The sequence below is a fragment of the Lissotriton vulgaris genome, chromosome 9 (assembly GCF_964263255.1).
Source record: "Lissotriton vulgaris chromosome 9, aLisVul1.2, whole genome shotgun sequence".
NCBI classification, from domain to species: Eukaryota; Metazoa; Chordata; class Amphibia; order Caudata; family Salamandridae; genus Lissotriton; species Lissotriton vulgaris.
In genome coordinates this window covers 599,063,849-599,090,098 of record NC_141697.1, presented here as the reverse complement: position 1 = coordinate 599,090,098, position 26,250 = coordinate 599,063,849, and the positions used below count along the sequence as shown (strand labels likewise).

Below are 26,250 nucleotides of genomic sequence, written 5' to 3'. Positions count from 1 at the left end.
AGTAGAGGTCCCCCAGGTCATGTGTAACACAGTTAGCAAGCACTCAAGGAGATAATAAGCCTCAGAACTCTTGAAAAAGTTTATCCTGAGAAACACTGTAACCACCAGCGGCACCCCACCCCCACTAGGACGGAGGAGCGTCTCCCTCCTGCCAGTGCAGAAAAGGTGAAAAATAAAATGAATTACCATTTCGTTTTTCACTGCTCCCAGCCCTAGCAGTTGAGGGTGGGGCCATTGCTGCTGGATGTACTTCATTACAATGCATGCTTTTACAACGCATGCCTTTACGACGCAACTTTTACAACGCAAGTCGTTACAACGACTTGCGTTGGGGGGCGCTGGATAGTGAATAGTTTAATTTACCATTCCAACTCCAGTCCCCGTGGATAGTAGGGAAGGTGTTGGATAGTAAATTAAAACTATTCCCTATCCTAGAGCGCCTACCAGCGCAAGTCGTTGTAATGACTTGCGTTGTAATGGTTGCGTCGTAAAGGTACTTCGTTGTAAAAGTTGCGTTGTAAACGCTGTTCCCCTTGCTGCTGACTGGCAGCAGGGGGTTGGTGCTCACTTCAGTTTAAAGTACACAAGCCATTTTGACTGGCTGTTTTGCGACAGCCAGCCTGAGATGTGCACTTCAAACCTCTCCACTTAGCTGTGGTAGATAGCTGGGTGGAGAGCAGGCACAGGCCCCGAGTGCCTGCTGGAGCGTCGAAGAAGACCACTCCAGCGAAACCTGATGCTGCTCTCATGCTGCTCACCTGCAGCATGGGAGCAGCATCGGGATTTGGAAGATGGAGTTGGCTGAGGCTTCATGAGGTGTAGTCGCGCTGACTGGTACAGCATTCAAGAAGACATCATGAAGGACGAGAAAACATGGGTAAGTACATTTTCAAATGTTTTATTATCTTTTTGGCCCACTGACAGGCCCTGTGAGAAACTCGCATTGCTTTGAGCCTCAACTCCAGAGATCTCAGTCTTGGCCTGTATAAACAACAAACTGAAAACGAGTAATGATTGGTAGCTTTGGCATTTGAGCCTAAAAGCATTGCGATTTATTACAATGCTGGTCACTGGGTTTGGATCTTGGACGCTTGACGCCCCTCAACTGGTGAGGGTCACTGCCCACCACTGGTTACCACATTGAAACCTGTATTTGAACTGCTGGTTATAGCAATAATAAATCTATTTTAAACAATTGAAAGCAAAGAAACTTAGCTTAACTTGTTGTGGAGCAGCATTCAGCGCTGACTCTTAATGAGTGAAACAGGTAAACGGAACTTCTGGGTGAAGTTAGGTATTTATATCCAAATACTCCTCGTGCTGAGAAAAGCAGCTACATGTTTTTTTACTTTTTAAAGGGCTAGTGCGGTGGACTGATTCCTGAGAATGATCATACTGTAATGACTGCATCGAGTTAGATGGACCCAGTGGTAACACTGCCAGCATCCTAACCATCCAAGCTCCCATTCCTATCTGCAGGGCTTTAACCCCTTCCCTATGGGGGTAATTCCCCCACGGGGCGGGGGGGGGGGGGAGCGCGGCGCCGCGGTGCTCGTGACGAGACCAGCTCGTCATGAGTCACGGTGGAGCTGTGCTCATGACGAGCTGGTCTCATCACGACCCCGCCCACTGATTAATTTGCCCGCACAGGCGGGAAATCAATCGCGCAGGGGCGGCGTGGAGCCGTTATGACGAGCCCAGCTCGTCATTAGCACAGCTCTATTGTGGCCCATGACGAGCTGTGCTCGTCATGAGCACCGAAGAGGTTAAGTGGGATGAAAAAACTGGGAGGTCTCTCAAAGGGGCGAGGCCAATGTAATTATGGGCGTGGCTTAAAACACCTAAGCTAAAAATCTGTGCTTAGCATAGTGTGTCGCCCAACTTGTATTATGCTGTTTCTGTCATTGCATCAAGATATGTGATACAAGAAGTAACATCATACCTACAAGAAGTCAGGGCTATTGGCTTTGTCAATGGTTGTTAGTTGCAGAAGATAAATAAGCAGCAACTATGGCTAGTACATAATATTGGAAAAGCTTCCACTTAAAGCCCTGGTGACACCACAACAATGTTGCTGCTCCTGAGTTTCAAAAAGAGAAGGTCAATCCAGAGAGAAAATGACTCTCTATAAAGGATTTCCCTTCCCCTACAACACTCACCTGGCATGACGTCATACCGTAACTTCTTCACTAGTGATAAGTGAGCAGTGTAAGCACACGCACATGATGTGCTGCTGTCACTGCAGTCCGGTAAAAACGGACCACCAGTGCCAAGGCACAAAACAGAGCCTGAGAGAGACCCGTTTCAAGGCCCTCTTTAAAAAACTACCGGTGCTCAGCACAGGTGAGACCTGGCCCACCTAAAGCCCTGCCTGTCTGTACCTCCCGGGAGAGTCTGCACCTCTGTGTCTCCCTTCAAACTCAAAAGAGAGCATAGCAATACCCCCGCATATTCGAAGAGATGATGATTTACTATTCCAATTCCAGTCTCCGAATGTTATTCTAGGGAGGAGATGTGGCCTAAATGGCCAGAGCTGCCGAAATTGGAACTAAGAACTAGGTCCGAAGTTCCAGTGTCGGATCAACATCTTGTGATTCTGAGCAAATCACTTAATTTGCCCCCCCCATGAAAATACAAAACAAGAAACAAGTGAATCTGACATTGTTTAATGTAATCTCTTGCTCATGTAAAGCTCTAATTCGTACTAAATAAAAACTGGAAAAAAATTATAGTAATGAGTGTGTTTGAGCATTGCCGTACTTCCTGACAAATAGGGATATTCAAAATACAGGCCTGTGAGTGCGCATGCGTGTAAAACTTTGGCATGCGCACTGGAAGTTAAGGGAGGGGCTTTCACAGATAGTGAGTTTAAACACCCAGAAAACCGCTAAATAGTGCAATTATAATAGCTGATAAAACAGTTGATATAAGGACTACCCTTCTTTGGTGACAGCATACATTGCTGAGCACCTCTCCTACCCCTCTGAAGATATTAAGATAAATATTCTCCATATCTGCTATTACTCTGCATGTAGGTGACCACCTGCCCTCATTTTCAAAGGCAGTCAGTAAATTAGCCCTAATGTCCGTTGTCCAGGATCGATCTTTCAACGGACGGCATTTGTCTGTTCTTTTAGTGTTTTTTCCCATTGTTGACATTCCTTAATTTAAGAGGAAGGAAGCATTCTGTGCTGTGAGGACGGGGGAGGGAGGGGCAGAGAGCTAAACAAGAAACACGCCATCTTGCCAAAGTGCCTCCTACCTTAAAGAAAGAAATGTAAATGTGTGCAATGGGCCAATTTGCATATGTAAAGTTTGATTGGAAGGCGGTATAGGTGTTAATTAAGGAGTCGTTTGAAATGATGACAAAGAGTAATCTTTTTCAGAAGTGCTGTAGGGTGTTACCAGCTGAGCTATGGAGTGACTGCTTTTAATGGACAGTTATACAAAATGTTTGCACTAGATACAGACTGTATATTACTAAAATCTAAATAATATAATATATTTATCCTAAACCCATGTGTTTGCACATTTTGTGGCAGCCTATCTTATCCTGTGTGTACTGAAAGTTAAAAAAAATACTTCCACATTCACATTGCTTTCTGTCACAGGTTTGACCCTCTGAGCACTAAAAATCCACTTTTCACCACTGCAGCAACCAAAATGTAATTCTGATCGCACACACAGATGTCTGCAGTGATCACATTAACAAACAGAGGTTTCATAAAATAAAGAAGTGCATTTCGCACTGATTCATTTAACTTTCATTTATTATTAATTCAAGATGTGTGCTATTTTATATGCAGTTACCTGCTTCTGAAAGTTCAACAAAATAGAATATTTTGTTCTTTTTAGCCATGCCTTTGACTCCACCACCACACTCACTGATCCCCACCTCATTTGCACTTGGGATCACAGTACCCATACTTTTTAAAAATGTTTTTGCAACTCTGTTGAATAGCTTTGTAAATTCTGAGAAAACCTGTGATATCAGCATGTGGTGTCCTGTCTTCCCTTACCTTCAATATGTACCTATTTTTAGATATTATGTCAGCATAGCCTGCGATCCGTATTTATTTAACACAAAGTACTATTCATCTGACAGAATTGTGCAAAAGCACTGTCCTCTAGTGTTAAACAGAATTGATGCAAATGGGTTCTGCCCATTTAGCATTAGTATTTGTATTTTGCTTTTTTGATCACCTGGTTTTGGACTTTTTACTGAGGATGACTCTCACGACTTGTGTCTCACCAAGGTAAGCACATGATCAATGGACTGTGCATGTTTATAGCCAGTGTCTGCCTTTTAGGATAAGGTCACTGTGATGCAGCAAGAGGAAGGGGCACTTGGCTGGTTACACGTGAACACACTTTTGCAGGCTGCACGTGTGAGACTACCGCTGTGCTCAGCCCATTAACAGCTCACAGGTAGCCGGGCACACAGGGAACTCTGCCGGGTTAGATGTTGACCTGGGATATAGCCTTATACTATTAGTCAGCACTAATAGGTAAAGTCAGAATGGTTTACTGCTTTGTTTACAGTGACCCAGTATTAGACATGCAGGAGGAAATCTAGTTTAGAGGACAGTTTTGTTTCCTTTAAGCCTACAAAGTCCCTTAAGGTCTGAAACGGGGGTGAAATATGTACCCAGTTTGAATACGCATGTCCGAATTTCATACTTATACCCCATATAGTTGTCCAAAATGTTCATACTTCTCTGGCTCATCTCAGGATCAGGTTCTAAGCCCTTTGTCACCCTGCTGGGCCAAGTTAAATACACTGCTCAGCAGAAGGAGCAAAGGCCTCCCCACACAAATGGAGTAGTTAACAGTACTTTACTCATCTCCTGAGGAGGAACGGGTGGTGTTGAAAACCTTCATCTGTTAATTAGCTGGTACACTGTACCAAGGCTGGGACAGCCCATGTCCACTAAATAAAGGAGGAATCCCAGACCTCTGGAGCCAGCACAGGAGGGTGCACCTATTTGAAGTTTTGGTGGGAAAGTCCTTGTCAGTGATGTCAGCTAGGGGTGGAGCTGAGGCCCCCAGTCGAGATATGAAGAGTGACTTCTTGACTTCTCCATCTTGAATTGTCCTTGCATGGTCTGCAGGAGCGTCTGGCTTCTAGAACTACCCACCCTTGTTTAAAAACTCCAGCACAAGGGAGAGAGAGTTCTTGTGGGAGTTATACTGTGGATCCGTACTGCGGTAGCCGCAACACAATGAAGAGGTTGAAGAACAAGCCCCTTTTGGATTAAGGTCTCTGCCTACAGCTGACCCCAGGACCAGTGAGTCTCTCAGCGCTCAATAGTCTACCAACAGACACCATAAATTTGATCTCCAGCAGAGCACTTATCTTTACAAGAATAAAAGGACTTTAGTCACACAGCTGTAAATATTACGTACTACACTACAAGCTCGATCTATGGTGCTACCTCTTGTAGGCACGCACGGTCTGTAGAGGGCCGGACTGGGAACCAAAACTGGCCCTGGCAAAGAGCTAGGCCGCCCCCACCCCCCAGCGCCCACCCCCCGGGGTGCGGCCGAACTGTTTGTCAGGGTCGGTTTCGGACGATTTTGTTACAGAGCTGCAAACCATCCCTGTAACAAAAATGGCCCCCAGGGGCCCAAAATCGCCCCCCCCCTAGCGGCCCAACGGGGAAACGCCTGGTGCCCGCTACAGCCAGTCCGGCCCTGTCTGCCCCCCTTCCTCCCACCCTGATGGTCTCCCTGGTTCTGGATTACCCTGTGTAGAGTAATCATGAGTAGCATGAATCAGGCTCAGGTGCAATGATTTAGGCTCAGGTGCAATGATTTGGTACTACAGTTCAAATAGGCTTAGTCTTGCGTGAACTTTCGTGCACAGTGCCCCGCCTAGACCTCTGCACACATATTTAGATTTGCGTGATGTTAGGGCCAAAATAAAAAGGCAGAATACCAGATAAGGGGGGTGGGGGGGACATGGTCCATGCAAAGAACATTCCTGTCCCAACAAAATATCTTGGTTTTCACCAAAATGTCAGAGTGGAAAATAATCCATGGCCATCACTCTGGACTTTCATCTTGCAGACACCAATAACTGCTTCTAATCATTATGAGCAACCTTGGACCCACTGACTTTGCAATCATGGAGAACATAAAAGTGAGTTGACCCTGCTTCGATGTGCTCCTTTTATTTGCAAGTTATGAATTGGCCTATGCATCTTAGGCAAAATTTGCTGAGTTATTGACCTTAAAATAGCCCGAATGTCTGATTGCAATGTTCTGTTCTGTATGAGCACTAACTCCTTTTAGAAAAGTCACTGGCCACCCCACACCGTCCTCCTCGCTGCTGACCCCCATTCCACATAGCACCGCCACACCTGCAGAACATCGCAAACCACTGCGGGACGTCATGGAGGAAAAATGTCCGAAGCTTTGCTTGTTGCGTGATATTGCACCCAAGCCTAGGGACTTGCAGTCTGTCTCGTTCAACACCAGTTACAAAGCCCTGTGCAGGCCCACGCCACCCTGCCTGTCACAACCCTGACTACCCTTCTGAACAGAAGGACTTTTTGATATTGCATTTCTTTACTTCTTTCCACTTTTTCATACATGCTGCATTTTCTTGTATGACAAAAGAAGCTAGCTTTCTGCCCCTTGCTTTGAAGGAGACAGCTCAGAGTTTCTTTTTTTGCACTCATAACATTTTAATTATATTGCCATTGTCTGACCACCCCCTTCTTGGTCAATCTTCTCCAGGGTCCTGCTCCCCTCCCCACTTGCTCTGTGTGCAGCACTTGCAAGTGAGGCTACATGCCTACGGAAGTACACTACCCTTGGCCTGGTCTAGCCCTAACTGTCTCCACCAGAGCACTAACAAGCACTTTCAGTGGGTAAGCATATCAAATTCAAGGCGCTATGCCTCACCTATAAGGCCTTGCATGTTTTAGGTCCTGGTTACCTCAAACAGTCCTTCTCCTGGTACATACCCAGTGGAAACCTACGATCTAAAAACACCATTGTGGTCTCCCGCCCCAGCTTTAAGAGAGTCGAATGGGGTGGGGGGTAGATACTTCTTCTCTGAAGCCCCGGCTCTCTGGAACAGTCTGCCTATAAATATCAAAGCAGCTCCCACATTACTGAGTTTTAGGAAACTGCTAAAAACGTGGCTTTTTAACTTCTAGTCCTCTTTTGCTCTTGCCTATACTGCCATTCCCGAATCAGCGTCAAGTCACCCATGGGTATTTGAGCGCTTTCGAAATATATTAACATTACATAACACAACACAGTTGTTTATGGTGCACTGTTTTGAGGGCAGTGGTGCACTGCTCTGAGGGTGGCGGTGCAAGGTGCTATGGATGGTGATGCTCTATGCCATTGGCGAGGGCACACTACACAATGGGTAATGGGGCACTGGGCAGAACATGGTGATTCATTGTTTGACACATCCAGGTGTCGTGTCGTTTCTGCATTCTCACCCACACACGAGACTCGTCACTCAGGTTGGTGTCATTATCTCTTTATTCGTTGGTCATACAGCTCAGCCCTTTCATGTCTTCCCTCATCCCCGATCCTGGTCATCTGTCCCGTTTCCGCCCCCTTGACCGGATCTGGTGTCCGGTATCTCTCGTCTGTCCAGCCTGTGCCCCATGGTCCTAATGCCCCCGTACAGGGCATGACATCTCCCCCCTTGTTGCGAACAAACATTTCTTTGCCTTTGACCTGTGGCTTATACTCCTGTATGAGCAAGATACAATATGTGTATATATATATGGAGAGAGAGAGAGAGAGAGAGAGAAAGAAAGAGAGAGAGAGAGAGAGAGAGAGAGAGAGAGAGAGAGAGAGAGAGAGAGAGAGAGAGACAGAGAGAGAGACAGAGAGAGAGAGAGAGATAGATACAATTTTCCGTCTGTCTGGTCGACCTGTGTCTACAGGCTCTGCATCCTGATGTTTTATCACTAAACCCTTTTGTCTTTTTCCCTTCCTCCTTGGTCGCTATTCTTCATCACCAGTTTGTGCTTCTGCTTGTTGTCTGTCCTCCTTTAGTTCTTCGTTTGTCAGACTCTCTTCAGTTGTTTCCAGTTCCTTGCGATGTGAGTCATTCCAGGTGCTGTGGCTCTGGCCGGCTGGCGCCATTGTCCTTGGCTCCTTTCTTTCTACTACCACCGCTTGGGCCGGGTCGATCTCATTATCATGTGCTCTCACCATCTTTGGTTGTGGCCATGCGGTGCCTCCTGCCTTGATCTTACTTGGTGGCACCTGTCTGCTCTGCTCATTGTATGCTTTTGCCCTTTCTTTTGCTGCTGTCTCTCCTGCGCCAATGTCCTCTCGTTTTACTCTTTTCACCCCTTTTGTTTTGGGTAATTTCTTTTTGCTTGGTCACTTTCTTCTTAGTTTCACGAGGCCTCTGCTGGTCCCCTTTCCTTGTCTCCCTCTTTGTTGCTTTGTCACCCTCGCTGTCATCTGCATTGTGACATTCCGTTCTGTTTCTCCTTCTTGCTCTTCCTTCGTTATTGTCGTTATTTCGTTCTGTCTTAGCCCATGTTTTAAGTGTGCCTCACTTTTGGTTATTATTGTTGGTGACTTCCATTTCACCACCTCTGTCCAGCATTCTCCTGCCGTTGCAGTCAGCTCCAGTTCTTTGCATGTGGCGTTGTCATCTCCCGACATGTGATATGGCCTCCTGCCTTGTGCGCTGGGCTTTGGGTCTGCCATTCTTCTCTTTGTGTTTTTCTTGTTGTGCCTTTGTTGCTCCCCTTCTTTCCCTTTTTCCTTTTCAGTTTGTGTCTTCTTTGTCTTTCGTTCTGTCTTTCCTTTTGTTTTCTTTCCTTTCGTGTTCTCCTTTCATTTTTCTGCTTCTTTGTTGGTCTTTCTCCCTTCTTTCCTTGTTATTTCACTTTCCTTCCTTTGTTGGTGGCACTTGTTCACTGACTCTTCGTGCTTTCTGTCATTTATTTTGTCCTTTTGCTCTTTTTGGCGCTTATTTTCTTCCTTTGTTGTACTTTATTTGGCCTCTTCTGGGCTTTCTTAGTCCCTTTTTTCTTCTATTCTCCTTTTCTCTTTGTGATCCTTTGTTGCTTTTTCTTCCTTTGTTTTACTTTATTTCGCCTCTTCTGGGCTTTTGGCCTCTTCTGGGCTTTCTTAGTTCTTTTTTTTCTTCTATTCTCCTTTTCTCTTTGTGATCCTTTGTCCCTTTTTCTTCCTTTGTTTTACTTTATTCCGCCTCTTCTGGGCTTTCTTAGTCCTTTTTCCTTATATTCTCCTTTTCTCTTTGTGGTCTTTTGTCTTTTTTCTTCTATTCTCCTTTTCTCTTTGTGATCCTTTGTCCCTTTTTCTTCCTTTGTTTTACTTTATTTCGCCTCTTCTGGGCTTTCTTGGTCCTTTTTCCTTTTATTCTCTTCTTTTTCCTGGTATGCACTTGTATTATTTCTTTGTCTCTTTTTTTTTTCTTTGTCTTCTCCTTTTCTTTATCTCTCTTTCTTTTCTTGTAAGTTCTCCTTTCTCTTCTGTCCTTTCTTTAGCTTTATCTCTGACTTCTTCCACTCTATTTGTTTCTTTCTTATTTTCCTTCTTTTTGTTTCGCTTTTCTATTTGTCCTTTTCAGCCTCTCTGTTACTTTTCCTCTTTGATTTGCTTCTTTTCAGCCTTGTTCGGCCTTAAAATGGCCGCTCCGCTCTTTCCTATGTGTTTTTCTCTTCCTTTCCTGGCTTAAGATGGCCGCCGCTGTTATCGCGAGATTTCGCGGTCAAAATCTTATTTCCTGTCCTTAAAATGGGCGCCAATGCAGTTCTCAGTGCTCATTCGTCCTAATTGCCTGATTTCAATATGGCCGCCTCTCGCGAGATCTCGCGCTAATTGTCTCAATACACTCGCTTAGTTCGAGCGCTTACCGCGTTCTTGCAGATCTTCGGTGTTGGCAGTCGGGGTGGGTTCCCGCGTCGCTGCTTCTGCAGTTCTCTTGTTTGTTGTCTTCCTGTTGCTTTCCGCCTTTGTCCACGCTTGTTCCCTCGTCGAGATGGCAATTGCTGGAATCTGCGTCGATCCGTCATCCCGCCTTCGTACGCCAGTTGTCGTGTCGTTTCTGCATTCTCACCCACACACGAGACTCGTCACTCAGGTTGGTGTCATTATCTCTTTATTCGTTGGTCATACAGCTCAGCCCTTTCATGTCTTCCCTCATCCCCGATCCTGGTCATCTGTCCCGTTTCCGCCCCCTTGACCGGATCTGGTGTCCGGTATCTCTCGTCTGTCCAGCCTGTGCCCCATGGTCCTAATGCCCCCGTACAGGGCATGACACCAGGTATGAAGATCACGGAGAACTCCTGATATGTTTCAAATTAATGTATATGCTCCCTTTCTATACATCATTTTTTAAAGGTTTGACATATAGTGGAGAGCGAAGTGAGCCAGATGTTTTTATTCAACTTGTCTTCACTAGCTGAAGGTGAAAAAGTCACTTATGTTAATGTTTCCCAAACTATTTACCATAGGTTTCAAAAACAGAATCAAACGTTTTCAGTTGCTTTCCCTCCAAGAAAGGTTGGGTAGATTTGCGTGTGGGTTGATACCCTTGGCACAATGCTGAAGAGTATCCATCAAGTTATCATTAAGCAAGGACATATTGCACAACCTGACTGTGACATACCTTGAGAAATCACATGCAGAGAATAGACAGTGAAGAAATAGTTCAATATAAATAAAAGTAAATAAATGCACTGATAAAGTGGTGAGGTATTGCTTCTCCTCGAATTTGTCTGTAAAATTGACCTTTTGCCCTGATTTGTTGCCTTGAAATTTGTCCGTTTGTCCTGAATTCTTACAGTCCTGTACATAATTTGCCCTAATGCCCGATGGTCACCCTACCAGCAAGGGTTCTTCATCTGATCCATTCAGAACATCTCTTGTCGTGCTCTCTCACAACCGGCAATAGTCGTATAATATCTGCGGATGTTATAGAAAAATAATAACGTCACAACTGGAACACAACAGAGGCCAGCTGGGCAGTGTCATCAGGCGTTCTGAAAGCAAGCCGAATTGAACCGGAAATTAAGCATACAGGCGGAAATGAACACGCTGTGTAACAATCAGATTAGCAATCAAAGCCGACAGTAGATCGGTGCATAAATAAATCCTCCCTGAAAGGACATATAACCAATAGCAACAACACAATATCGGATGCTTCGCGCTATAGGAATGATGTAGATGTGCTCTGTTAGCCAATATATTCCGTTTTTATTGAATATCTGTCTAATCTGACAGTCGTGTGCACAGCAAAAGGAACACTTCTTTCTTTATTGATTTTTTTTTGTCATGAACCACGAAAACGTGTAAAAACAAACCCTCGATGGGCTGTGGTCCATTCGCTTGAGTATGCTGCCCTCTAGCGACTAGATTTTGGAATTAGCTAGAGAAACAATAGTGGACAGTCCTAAAAGGCATTCATTCTTTTTTGATTTCAGTAAATGTTTTATTCATACAATCGGGTGGTGGGCTTGTTTCGCCACCAGGTTGTGCGCTGTAAACATAGTTAGGGTATAGGCTTGGCTTGTCCTTGAGTATACAACATTATCCCCCCTGGCCCCTGCATTGCTCTGTACTGTTTGTATCTTCTGATATGCAAATTTATATTTCAATAAAAAAAATTGAAATAAAAATAAATAAAATAAATAAACAAAAATAAAGAAATTATATTTTCAAAACCTGGTTTAACTGGGTCACCCTTCTAAGGGGGGCAGATACCATAACGGCCAACCACACACCGAAAACACACACAAAGTGCGAAATGTGGCACTCTCTGGACAACTACCTGTCCTCGCACAAAAGGCATTCATTCAAGAGAGTATTTGAAATAGTACTTACAGTGGCCAGCCGCCCGTGTTTTGGGGCAGGTTTTCCCATATTTGGGTGGTCTGCCCTGTTTATTGCACTTAGCTGCCATGGAACGCTAAGTGTTCGGCTTTTTGCTACTCACATTCAGCTGCCTGACAGCACACCTCTGAGGTTGACTTGTAGGGTCCATATTTCACTAAGCCAGCCCTATATGAGCCGTGACAGAGGGGCCTGTCCTGCCGGGGAGGGAGGGTCTGCACCACAGGATAGGTCCTGTACAAAGCAGCTTCAGGGACACAATATCGCCTTAATACTATTAGGAAGTGTGTGCTGACTCCTACAGTTAAACAAGTGTCCTGAATTTGAGAATGAAAAACATGGGGTATATGGAGGGAATATGCTTTTAGTGTTTCTTCCATCAAGCTTCCTTCGAAAGAAACACACATATAAACAATTCGAAGAAGAAAGGTGAAACTATGCAGGTTTATTCTCAACTGCTAATAGTATAGGTCTGCCTGCGCTTGGTCTCTCAATAACTGCCTCCCCTTCCACATTTAGATATTCTGAAACAAAAACTCTAAACGTTGGACAGCAATATTGTCACATCAGGGGAGATGGGAGAGAATGTCTGATTTGCCCAATGTCAAACAGTTTGGTAAGCTGGAAACCGGCAATTTTAATGCAATCATGCTATTAAAAGATTAGCCCCTCAATACATTTTGGTGAACTGACCGTGAGAGTGGTCACTGCCTTCCCACCTTACATTAAGGGTTTTTCTTCCACCGCAACTTTACGAACAGCCTTTAGATTTGTTTTAAATACTCCCAATCTTGGCCCACAAAATTGGATAGGAGGAACACATTCAAAAGGTGATTCCCTAAGAGCTCACAATTTAGCTAAATAAAGAGACAGGGATGGAAAGCTATGCCTCTTGGTTCCACGCTTTCCTACTAGCCCAACAACCCACAACTGAGGTGGCAGTGGTTTTGAATGGAAGGCCAACGTTTAAAATTCATTGTTTTTTCCCAGCATATTTATGTTATGTGTTAAAGCCAGGATTAGATGTTAAATCTATTGGTGGTGTCTGCGCACCCTAGTCAACTGCCTCCTTCTAGGGATCCTGTCGAGATGTTTTTTTAGCACTTGCTGCATGTATTGTGCCTATTTCTAAGCCCCACCCAATATTTTCATATGAAAAGGGTAGAATTAGATTGTGAGATGTTATCTGGGCATTAGTTTGTGTCCTTGGTGGATACTATTGTTTCCTATAGGTATTTTGGGTATTAAAACTATTTAGTTCCATTTTGATGATGGAGTTATTTATTTTGCAAACTTGTCTCTCCAGGGGTGCCAATAGCAAGCAGTCAATGGTCACTTGAGGAGGTGGTATAGGGGTTGGCACTTAAACGCAGTATGACACATTAAATCAGACGCAGTATCCACATGAGGTATTTCTTATAAGAAGCCTGATTTAGAAGGGGATTATAGAATGAAACCCTCAAAATGAATTTAGTGACTCATAACCTGCCCTGCTTCCCAATAAACTTTTTCTGAAGTGTCTGCGTGCACAAAGTGTCTCTTAATGCCTACGGACCATGCCAACCACTACTGTGTTTGTTCAATGCATTTGTGAATTGGCTCCAAAACATCTAAAATGGGACCAATAATGGAATATTCATAGCTGATCCGTCCTATTAGGAAGGCTTGTACCCTCTCTGCAAGTTTACTATTGATACCTTAATGGACATCAATAAGTGGCAATCAGAGGTAGGCTTGTCCTTTGGCACACAGGACCTGCCGCTGCTATCCCTGGCCGCTTAGGTCGTGAAGGCATTAGCAGGAACAGTGGGTAAACTGGCATCTAAGAGCCCTGTTTACTCTCTGTGGTTTATTCTCCTTACCATAAAACCCAGTAGCAGCAAATACGAGGCTTTTGGGGGTTTAACAGTGGAGCAAGCAAAGGTAAAACAATTATAAAACTAGCATTGATTTCATATAAAAGAAAGGACAATATATTACTTTTTTTTAAATAATACCTGACTCTGTGTCTTTTATAAAATTAGATCTTTATCTACTAGTAAGTCTAGACTCTGAATTTTTTTCCCCAGAAAAGTTGTTCTGTTCTGGGACATAAAGAACATGATGTTCAATTAAATTGGTGTATGGATTCCCCTTGATAATAATATGTCGGGGCCTGATGTACAAGACCCTTGTGCAGTCTCAAACCGTGTAATTCAGAAGATCACAGGATTTGAGCCACAACAGGTTTTTCTACAATTTCCAAAAGTCCTTTTATGAGCCTCATAAAAAGGGCTTGTGCAACACTTTCTGAATTGAAAATGTAGTTGTTCATGAGATGGCCCTTCTCCTTTTTGTGATTCCGAAAAGTATATATCAAAGGCTTGCGATCCCAATCAATGTTGTAAATCATTGATCAGTTACCGACCCATCGTTTGGAGTGGTAACTGATTTGATAAATATGAAACTCTACCAGCTGGACAACTTGCCCTTTGGTAATCAGTGGCAGTGTATGCTCCTCCCAATGTGTTCCAAAACAGGAAAGCTATTTTTGCTTTTAAAGAGCCACTTTCCTTTTTAGGGAGATGGCCTGCTTCTAAAAAAAACAGTTTCCATTTGACAATACAAATGCAGAGATGGAGGTCTTGTGTCCTCGCATTTGCAGCCAATCACTGAGGGTTGCAAATTGGACCGCTTTAATTAATGTTCATGAGACATTTTTTATTGTGACCCCTGAAAATTGACAGTTTGCATTGTGACCTATTAGTTTATAGGTATCATAAATTGCACAACTATTTACAAACCAACCGGTGTGCAACTTGCATAACCTGGTTTATGAAATGGTATTCATGCATCAGGCCCATAGTTTTGTGAAAAAAAAGAGGCTTCATGAGCTTGGGGAAGAGCAGCTGATGAAAGGTTGAAAGGAGGGATATAAACTAATAAAAGAGACCTTCCTATAGGAGCTTTAAGAATTTCTTGTTGTCCATGTTGATTAGAACTGATCTGTTAACATCTTTGTGGTCTGTTCTGATCATCTGATACCTCACTTGGAATAGATCCTGTTGATGAATGATGGTTTCTACTTTGAAATATTGGTGTAGTAAGAACATCCTCAATTCCATCAGGTTTGTAATTAGTTTCAACTTTTTTCTTTTTATTTGCAAAAAAAAGATTTTTTTGAGCCAGTGGAGACTCTGATTAGTGTGTGGTCCACCTCCTTTTGCCAACTGACTCTTGACCTGTTTCCGTTTGCAAACTAGTGTTTTCTGTGAATTTGCGGTGGCATATCTGGCCCCACATTTGCTGACCTATTGACCCTTTGAGCTGCCTGATGCCAGCTAGAGGTATGTCACAGGTATAAAACCAAGCCGCAATGAACTTAGAGCCTGTGGAGGACCTCTTCACAGAGGGCCATCTTCTCCCTTTTGGCCAATTGGCTGCAGAGAGTGGACAGCTTCTCCTACTTAGGCAGCTCAGACATGCATGTGGCACCCTGTGGGATCTCTCAGTCTTGTCTTGTACTTCAGGCCACGTTGACTATGGGGCTAGGTCACCTCCTTATCACTTGGCTGTATAGAGCCATTCAGAAACTGATGGCCACTTCACTAGACATGCTCCGCCACAAATGAGAGGATGAGTTTGAGAGGGAATTGCATGATAAGGAATGGAAACGAGCACTCAAATTCCCAAAGATCTCCCGCAATTCAAGGTTCAAGAACATACAGTTCAGTGTATTACATAGAGGCTACATCACTCTCACACAATTACATCGCTACTTCCGAAAACACAATTTGCATGCCCCCCCCACTGTCAGGCTTCAGACCCCGTGGTCAAGCACATTCCGTGTTCGTGTCCCGTTCTCCAGGACTATTGGAACACCATACATGCCGTATTACAAGAGGTCACAGAACTCCCCGAAATAGGCACATGGGAAACATGCTCCCTCTGCATATTTAAATGTAATCACAATATAAAGTGTGGGCACAGTTTATAAGCCTTTCCTTGTTATTGCCCATGCGTACTATTACACTCCACTGGTGCTCCCCGACAACTCACACAGAGGTATATCAGAATGTCCGCCATATCCATCAAAGACCTATATCCCTGCAATGGGCCACCCTCTGTGTGCACTTCAAACAGCTGCGCGGACATTGTGATTTTACCCTGTGACCGTCCCACGCACACTGCATATTGAGATAGACCCCCATCACCCTTGGGAGGTGTATATTCTAGCATGCTATCAAACATATTTCCTCCCTTTCTCCCCCCATGCAAGTACACTTTCCCTCCTGACACCTGCTCACCTCTCATCCATCGTCAGTGTCACTTAATTCCCTAACACTAACACACTCCGATACATCCGTCCCCCCACCCATCCATTTATCCACAGATCACTCTATCCTGCACTATTTTGACTGCACCTGAGAAAGATCATAGGCACCAATGCCTTCACTGTAAAACGACTCGACGTATTGCAGAACACCAGAGATATCATGTGTTATGATAACCAAATGTAATGGTATGTTGTTTGTGTTTAATTTTTTTAATGCTGTACCCATGGCTGAGCCATGATTTGTTGCATGTGGTCAATATGTTTGTCTATGAAAATCCAATACAAATTATTTAAAAAAAAAAAAAAAAAACCAAATATATATATATATATATATATATATATATATATATATATATATATATATATATATATATATATATATATATATATATAATTAGGACCTGTAGCAAATTTGGTGTCTCTCCTCCTTTGTCTTCAATCTCTTTACCTGACTATGTCTGTGAAGGATGCTAGCTACAAGGAGCTTCCCGACTCGTTTCAGACCATCTCGACTTCACCTGAGGCTCTTTTCAGATCACAACCCTGATTGCAGATAGAGGTGTGGAGTGAGGTGTACCGGGTTGTAGCTGCCTGTGGTCCGGACAATGCCCAGCCAAGAGCTGACCCAAGACAAATGTCTAATTTTATTGATTCATATGATGATCAAAGAGATACCTGTCTTAGATATTAGATATATCCCTTTTGCACTTGATGATTGGATTGCAATGTCCTGATTGAGAGACCATGAACCTCCTGATATCGATTATGAATTCCACAGTTAGTTATATGACACACTAAAAATGAATACTTCGGCTTTGCCTCCTAAAGACATCAGTCTGGCAATAAGATGTTTCCCTTGCATAATTTACCTTGTGAGGATTTGAGTGTATTATATGGTATGGCTATGCAGCCTTATCTTGGGATACACACATAAAAGCTTTGGTCTTGGGACCAGTCAGGCTTGTTTGCACAAACCTAAGCTCAACCCTGGGTAGCTGAGGCGTTAAACAGCAAGACTAGAACACAGGAACTAATGTAAAACATTTAACAGTGCCAACAAACAAAATAAGAAAGCCAAGCAACACAAAAGAAATACAACACTAATTCGTAAACATAGATTATATTTTTATGCAATTTTCTAGAGTCTAGGATGGGCAAAATTCATTAGAGGGTTCCTGAGATACAGCTTTGTAAAGACATCTTAAGTTTTGCTCCAAATGCAAACAGGCATTGACAACCGTAAAGTTGGAAACTTTTGAAAAGTTTGTGAATATTAGTTTGGGTACTCCGGCCCAGCTTTGTTCAACAACATTCAATAGGGAGAAGGTCTGGTGGGCTAATGGGGTAGATTTGGAAAGTTGCCTAGCCATCAAAGGGTTTTATAGTTCAGTTCCACACTTTACATCATGACCGCCATAGACATCAATGGAGTAGTCCTGATGCAGAGGATGCAGAAAATGAAGATGCTCAAGGATGCTCCGGGAGCCCAACGGCAGCTAACAGCAAATGTTTAGCAGTTTCTAGCAACTTGCTGGTGTGCGCTGCTTAAGCTATTGTGACCCTGGTGCAGTTTCCAGGGGGTCAGTCCATGGGTCCTTTGAGTCTCTTCCTTTGGTCTGTGGCTGGGATTGGGGCTGGGGCATGACTTTTTCCTGAGCTATGAGCTACAGGCACAGCTCTCTCTTCGCTAGCTCAAGGTGCAGCAGGTGCAGCACCTTCATGTGATGGAGGGTGCCAGGGGTGCCATATTATTCCCAGAAAGGGCCTCGGGGGGATGATGTGTTCACTAGCCAGTGGGCTACCAGGTCACCTCTCTCTTGGTGACAACTTTCCGGCATTTAGCAATATAAGACTGTACTATTCCGCCCACTCTCAAAAATGTTTGGACCCTTCCTCGGATGTCAGGAGCTTGGTATCCCACCCTAGAGGTGTGGATACCAGAGGGCTGCACAACTAGGGAAAACCGACTGGGGCACTGGAATTTCCTCACTGTCCCTGTCTCTATGACCACATGGCTGCCCTTCAGGAACGTGAATGCCATCTGCCCATCAAAGGCGGCTTCACCTTTGAAGCTCGCCTTTTGGGCTAACATCTTTAGAGGCTTTCTGTGAAGAGGAGGTAACACGTCACCCTAACACCTCGCCCTGTAGCATAAACTCGAATGTTCTTAACTCGGCTCTTATGGAGCACCATTACTAGGGCTTTTCGGATCTGGTAGAATTAGGAACTATATTGGTCAAAACCCTCATACGGTGATATTTGAGGAGAACTCATTTTCCCATTTTCAAGCATTGTAGGTCTCACCACCTGTCCTGGATATCTGTCACACCCGATTTGATGTCTTAGAAGGAGTTTGAGGACTTTTCACTTGAGTAACATCAAGCAGCTTGGAACAGCTTGAAATGGGGAAAAGCTCTGGCTCCTGATAGGGTTCCTGCAACATTTTTAAAAATGAACCTTTGGAGTGGGCAGCCTTTAGTTTGAGTGCAGTAATGACATACTTTTTTTAACACTTTATTTATTTGGTTTCCTTAGTGCATCACAATAACACAATACAACACCCGGTACAACCTTAGCATCACGTATCTTTCCACTGTTACACAGTACATAATCTACTATCCCAATGGCCTTGGACAGAAACATTTCCCAGGTCCCTCTATTTTGGAGCCCTCCGCCTCCCATCCTTTTTGTTTTTGTTGGTGAGGGACACCGCATGAATTAGTAGCAAATACATACTTTATACGGACATTGTAAACTGCTGAAATCGTCCCATATATAAAACTGTCTAACTTTTAGTTCAGGGAAATCAACCTTTTAGATCTCTGGAAATATCTTTGAGACAGTAGTTATTTACATGCTCCAAATATGGATTTGACTACAAAGGAGTTTTCCCGTGACCTGGTGGGTTTTGGAAAAAGACTAATTAAAAGTTCTTAAGACATCAGGTCATGTAGTTCTCTGTGCAAGCACAGAAAATGGCTTTAGGCCAGCTTTTGTCTGAATTTAAGATTTTACTGCAAATCAAAAATGTGAATTTCCCTAAATGCAAAATTTTAGCACTTATAAAACAAAAATACCCTGTTGTACAAGCACATTACACATGGTGCAGCACAGCAAAGCTTCTGTGCCTTCAAAAGGAGTTGTCTGACAGTAGCTCCTTTCAAAGCAAAGAGATTCCAACCAGGTGTAGATCTCTCAATATGGTGAGCAGTAGTCCATGAGGAAAGAGGTGTACATCCCTCCACTACCCTGGCAGAACTGAGGTCAGTCTGCCGAGGTCTAAATACAGCACAAAGTCACTTGCTAGTGCTTTATTCGGTGTGCAATGGTGGTGTACAGGTAACTTCAACTGTCTGACTCCTGTAGAAAAGGGTTATTTACAATCTGTGCCTTCTTTACTCACTGCTGACTGTGACTTTGTCCCTACAAGAAGAATAAGGTATAGGAAGCAGTGTCCTTCATGCTCCACTATGCCTTCAGTTTTATTGAATCTGACTTTGGTCAAATCCAAAAGGGGCAATATCTAGATACACAGCCAGAGGTATTTTAACCAGTGCTGCTAAATTGTTCCCCTTGTTTAAACATGTTAAAGCTCATTGCTACAGTTGTTATTTTGCAGATCTTTGATTTGCCTCTCACTCGTCCTGTAAAAGAGATACACATGTTGTAAAATCGACCATAGTCACCCCACCTCATCCATGGACCAAGGAATCACCTGCAACCCATCCCCATTGACCACATAGCACCAGAAGCATCTTGGAGCATCTTTCCAGCCTGCATCCCCAGTATCTGGACCACTCTATTGTAGTCTATGGTGGCCACATCCTAAAGGTTGGAACTGGGCTGAAAAAGGCTCTGGTGGCAAGGTAATCATTCAAAATAACCTCACTGGTCTCCTAGACCACTGCCCTGTCAGATTTGGTCACCCAAGTTAGGTCGGAATACCCGTACAAATTCATTCAAACTTTTCAAAAGTTTACAAATCTTTTGTTGGCCAATACGTGTTTGCGGTTGAGCTAAAAGCTATTTAATGCTTTAAAAACCCATATCTCCAGAACCCTCTGATGGATTTTGATGATCAATGATACTTAACATTCATAACAGTGTGCTCTATTCCTATGAATTGCTGCAGTGTCTCTTTCTTGTCGTGTCACTTTCTTATTCCTTGTTTGGTGATGTTAAATGCTTTGCACTAAGTTCCTTTGTTAAGTCTTGCTGCTCGAAGCCACAGCTAGCCAGGATCCCGCTAAAGGTTTCCCAAACAAGCCTGACTGAACCCAAGACAGTTTTGGGGAGTGTTTTCCAGGTTAAGGCATCACAGCCACACCATATAATAAATCTAGTACCTCACACCCAGGACAAACCTGTTGCCCTACACCACCAGAAAGTCTGGAACGGGGGTTCGTTCCCGTTTCCACCTTGGAAAGGGATTTGGACCCTCATGTTCAAAACCATCTTGTGGTTGGAAAGGCTCCTATTTGGAAAAATCAGGGCCTTTATGACCGCAAAATGACATTTTTGTATTCACAAAACCCGAACTGTGATTCAGGAACATGCTACGGAATCGCAAGTTGGGTTTTCGGATACCTAAAAAACGGTATTTCGAAAGGGTGTGTTAAGGGCATCACTTCCAAATACCGATTCCTTAAGGTATGTATTAATGTTTTGCAAATAAAATATGGTCGCAAAACATTAATGTTTTACCACCTCCCCAAAGTAAGTGGTAAGCTATTTGCAAACTGGAAGAGGTCCGCAAAGGGCCCCTGCCCCTTTGTGAATGTTGACAAAAGTATTTTTAGGAGTAGGCAGTGGTACGTGGGACCACTGCCCCATGCTAATAAAGGCTTATGTAATGTTTCATTTTCTGTTTTATCCGCATTCCATTTTCCTTTAGGGAAAAAATGCCACTTTTAAAAGAAAAAGATTGCTTTATTTAAAAGCAATCACAGACATGGTAGTCTGCTGACTGTTGCAGGCCAGCATGGCAGTCATTGTAGCTAATCCTAGTGGGTCATGATTTGCTACCTACCGCATTCATATTAATGAAGTAGGTCGAATTACGACTCACTACAATTTGGTATTTTGTGAAGCGACCTATTAGTACATGGGTTGGTTCGAAAATACCAATGGATTCAGAGGGAGTCGGTCCGCAAATTGCAACCACTTATACCAAATGCATTTTAGTACCTCCCATTTAAAAAAGTGCAAATTGCAATTTGTTATGTATCGCAAATTACAATTTCTTAATTGTAATGTTTGTACATGAGTGCCTTACTCCTGCCCTTTACGGGTCTGAATCTCAGACCATTTCTTAAGGGGTCAGTGAGGAGTTTGTGATAAGCTCACAGAGTGATTTTGGGTTTCTGTGTATTCACAAACTCACATGGTTAACTATGCATTGTAATGCACCATTACCCACCTTCTGTGTGGAGCTACAGAGTCATTGTACATTGTCATGACATACAATTATGCAGGAGTAAATGGATTTACAACTGGTATGTGTCGTTTTGCACATACCTAGCAGGTGTAAAATCAGCAAATTCTGAGCTGTAAGCATATGTGTATCACGGTGAATTTGGCCTGTTTGCAACTACAGTATTTTACGTAGCAACGATACAGAATGAGTACTGTAAAGACTGAAGGAAAACAAAGTTTGATGCATAAAAAGCAAATAGTCAAATAAAAAATCGAAGAACAGGTACTTTTATTAGTTATGCAGTACATGTAATTAGCAAACAGTTTTTAAGTTATACATTCATGTTTTCCATTTATCAAATAGTATATAATTCAAATTGTACTGGTACTCGCCCATGGGACCTAGGGTTAAATGAGTCAGAACCTGCAGGGCTGCAGGACTGAGCACTGGCAAATTATATAAATGGACATTGAAAAAAGACTCCGACTGCATAGTTCCAGTGAAATTCTTCTATGTTGGGAGGCTGCTCACATTTTATCACCAAGATGTTTTTTTTAAATCGGCTATATATTAAATGTACTGGAGCACATCTATATTGGAGGGTATTTTCTGCCCAGTCATCCTAGTCACTTGTCCATCCTGGTTCTGTTTCCAAAGGTGTTTTTGGAGCAGTCTCTATCGGAATTGATTGTTTTTGGATAAGGGACTAAAGACAGACAGACTGTGAGGTCTTTTTCCTGTATCATGTGCAGTAGGTTGCTACTGGACAGTATCCGAGATGATTGTCTTATTCTACATTTATTCCATTTGGATAACTACATTATCTTCTTTGTACACTTGAGTCTTCAAGGGTAGTGATAGGAAAGGTGCCACTTACTTTGACAATTTAGCTTGTAAAGTGTTTTACAGCTTACATATAGTCCAGGATATTGGTAATATCCTAAAGCTAACCCCACCTAAAGCTGACACTACTTTCCCACTCACCCAGTTTAATGTATTTTAACATGTTGTCTGTTTTTTTACTTTCAAATGTTTGTTGTTTCAAGGTTTATATTTAGAACAGTTAGTCTTTCTATTCATCTGATTAAAGTTGTGACTTAATTCTGGTATATGCCAGTACTTCCAGAACATCTTACCAGAATTCAGGTGGTTAGGGTGATGTTACTGTCTGAATTCTGGTGTGGTGTAGAACCATATGTCACACTACTGTGGTCCAAACTACAGTTCATCAGTAATGAGGTATTATATTCTTCGGGTTTTGTTGAACTTAATAGCTTGCTTGAATATGTTTGACTATTTTGTGCTGATATATATTGATGGTATAATATGGTTGTATGACGTTACAACGCATGCTTTTACCACGCATGCTGTTACAACGCAGGTTTTACTACACATACCATTACAACGCATAGCGCTTTCGGGTGCTGGATAGTGAATAGTTTAATTTACTATTCCAACTCCAGTCCCCGTGGACACTAGGGAAGGTGTTGGATAGTAAATTAAATCTATTCCCTATCCTAGAGCGCCTCCCAGCGCAATGCGTTGTAATGGTTTTCGTTGTAAAACCTGCGTTGTAAAAGCACAGCGTGGTAAAAGTTGCGTTGTAAAGGATGTTTCCCGTATAATATACAACTAACAAGCATTGTTTATATAATTTTATAGACATCTGAATTTTTATTTCCACCAGAATTACTCTATTGTTTTTAATTGTACTAAATGTAAAATTATGTGATCTAAACAATTGTTTTTTGTTTATTTCTTTTTTTTGGCGCTCTCCTGGAACACAGAGCCGTCAGGTTCGGAAAATATAAATAAATACAGCTTATCTGAAGAGGAACTTATCAGTGCCATTAAAGCAAAGGATGGAGCCAAGGGTTCCTCTTTTAAAACATCTGAGGACCAACAGCCTTCCAACACATATGCAGAAACTCGTGAAATAAAAAATCCTCCTGGAATTCCGGGTGTACAATTGCCCATAGAAAACGAGCCAAGCAGTGCTGACTCTGGGGATTCAGAAATAGAGCTTGTATCAGAAGACCAAGTGACTTCAGAGGAGGCACTGCATTCTACCTACATGACCTTCAGCCACATGGGGGGTCCTCCTCCATCACCCGCATCCTCATCCATACAGTACAGTATACTGAGGGAAGAGCGTGAAGCCGAACTGGACAGTGAACTCATCATTGAGTCATATGAAGGTTCCTCAGCCTCTGAGGAAAGCCCAAAAAGGGAGCAGGATTCTCCATTAATGAAACCCTTTCACATGGACATCATCGAAGAAGAGAATGGCTTAAGGAATGAAGGTGCAGATCCCGCTGATTATGATCTCAATAGTCTGACAGAGAGCAAGATGAATAGAGAGAATCTGGCTGAATCGGCTTCCTACATGAAATCCACTTTTGCTACATCAGAGGTCAAAATCGAGCCGCCGCATTCAAAAATTAGTTCTGAACTATCAAAGGACAAATTGAGCCTACAGAAACCAACAGAAGGATCAGTTGTTAGGCAAAGTACAGCATCTTCTAAAGACTCTGACCAAAAAAGTCCTGTGGTACTACCAACCTTGATATTCTTGAACAAGAAGAAGGGTGAGTAAAATACTTTTGTGATGTTAAGTAGCATTTCATGGATTTAAGAGCATGCAAGTATTGTCAAAAATTGCACGGTTGAGGGAAACCTGAATCAGACTTGCCACCTTCTAAGACAATGAACTAAGACAAAGCAGTTCTTTAGCAATCCTGCTGAAAGAGAAAGAGAAAGCGCAAATATTTGTTGGTTAATGAGGATTTTTAAAAACATTTACCTTCACGGGCATAGCTTTTGCGGTGTATTTTAGATTTAAGTACATATTTCTTTTATCTATGAGTTCTTTGCATTGTTGGGAGTCTCTATATCATGGCCTTTATCATGGTCAAAACACAAACATTTATATCTACGGTATCAATTGCTACTACATTGTCAAAGAAAGTAGTTGTAAAGTTGAAATTAACAAATATATACGTTCCTATGTATACTTACCTTAACGATATATTGGCACTGAATACAGTGGGCACTTTTCTTGAAATATGCCCTAATGTATGTGAGCCTATTTTGTTACCTTGGAAAGTGTTAGATTTGCCATACTAGTATGCGACTGACATCCTGAAATATGTCACTCGGAATGTACTAAATTGGATCCCTTGTGGAGCACAGTTGCATGTAGTATGCCTGCTAAAGCTGCAAGTGACAAAGGTATGTTTGATGTACATCCCATTTACCTTTGTTGTACCTCAGCCCGGTCAGAAATGTGTTCCTGTAAGAGCAAATTTCCATCTTTCATAGGATTTCTAAACAGTCCCAGGCACACTCCTAGAAATCTGCACAAATTGTAGATTTCCGTAAGTGGAATAATTAAAAAAAAGAGCGAGAAGATGCGAATGGGCTCATATCTCTTCCCCTTTAATATAACAAAAAACAAACTAAAATGAACTTAGCTAGCAATAGGTTCTATTGTCACGAATGTCCTTCACTCATGCTCCAGGGGAACCATTAGGTTAATAAAAGAACTCTCCCCACCAACCTAGTTGGTGGCATGCTTCATCGTAGGGTTCCCACCCAAAATGCCTAGCGAATCCAAGGTGTGCTGTGATACCTGATTACAGCAGAGCTGAATTTTTATGGTGTGGTTGTGAATTTGTGAATTTGTGAGTGGTTTTATAACTACCTAAAAGTTATCCTTACCAATTGAGATTTTATAATGTGTACCTTGGGTAAGAGAATTAAAAGAAGTGGCTGTAAGGTGGGAGGATAATGGTCTCCCACACTACTGTTTTTCAGACAGTTTTAAGTGCTGTAAAGTCACAGTGGGCTTCATCAGGACTAGGTGTACTAGGAACCAGCCTAGCGAAGTGTGGGCATGAGCACTAAGGCATGCAACAGAAATTGTTTAAACAACCCGTAGCTTACGGTTTCACCATCCTCTTAAATATTACCTGGAATGGATATAATGAAAGAGCATTAAGCAACAGACATGCAATGACAGTATTACGGTGGCTCCGTAGTTAGCAATCATACCCATGTCGTGCAGGGTGCTCAGGGTGTCGATACACAGTAAGCTTCACTGTGCTTATCAAACGCTATCACACGTGCTTAACAGTGGTCAGCGCTTGTTCATACACAGTGCTTTTTACCACCATTACATACACGTCAAACGATTCATACCATTCTGTTCCAGCAACTCATGTCATTCCCTATGCCAGAGGCGCGGCTCGTTTATGAAGCCTATAGTACTCAGATGGCAATGTACGTAGAGTGAAAGCACGTGTGCAGAACACTTGTTAAAATCATAAAATCAGGGGTTGTGTCATCCCAACATGCGCAACATGCTTAATAAATGTGACAGATAGTGCTTAAACTTGTTAAATAAATACTTCAGACACAAGGTTTTCAAGTGACATGGAGCAGCCAGGGTGGGCAGGCCTGTAGTCACACACTGTGGAGGGAAACATCAGCGATAATTTAAATGCCAAAGGATGCCATAAGTGTAATACCCGCACTTGATACCCACTCGTAGTCAGTGGAAAGGACGGAATCCTTTGGCATTCGAATTATCACTGATGGGGAAGAGAAAACAGCCTCACTAAAGAAGGTAAAAGCCTCTGTGGGCTACAAACCAGAATACTTGGCATTG

The 26,250-nt window shown here is 42.8% G+C and overlaps 1 protein-coding gene across 1 annotated transcript in view; it reads left to right on the top strand.

The window, feature by feature from the left end:
• Positions 1-26,250, top strand: part of RTN1 (reticulon 1) — a 648,513-nt gene that overhangs the window by 282,016 nt on the left and 340,247 nt on the right. The window contains exon 3 of the mRNA XM_086938209.1: positions 23,369-24,169. Coding sequence (XP_086794335.1) covers positions 23,369-24,169 — 801 coding nt within the window. The remainder of the gene's footprint in view (positions 1-23,368; positions 24,170-26,250) is intronic.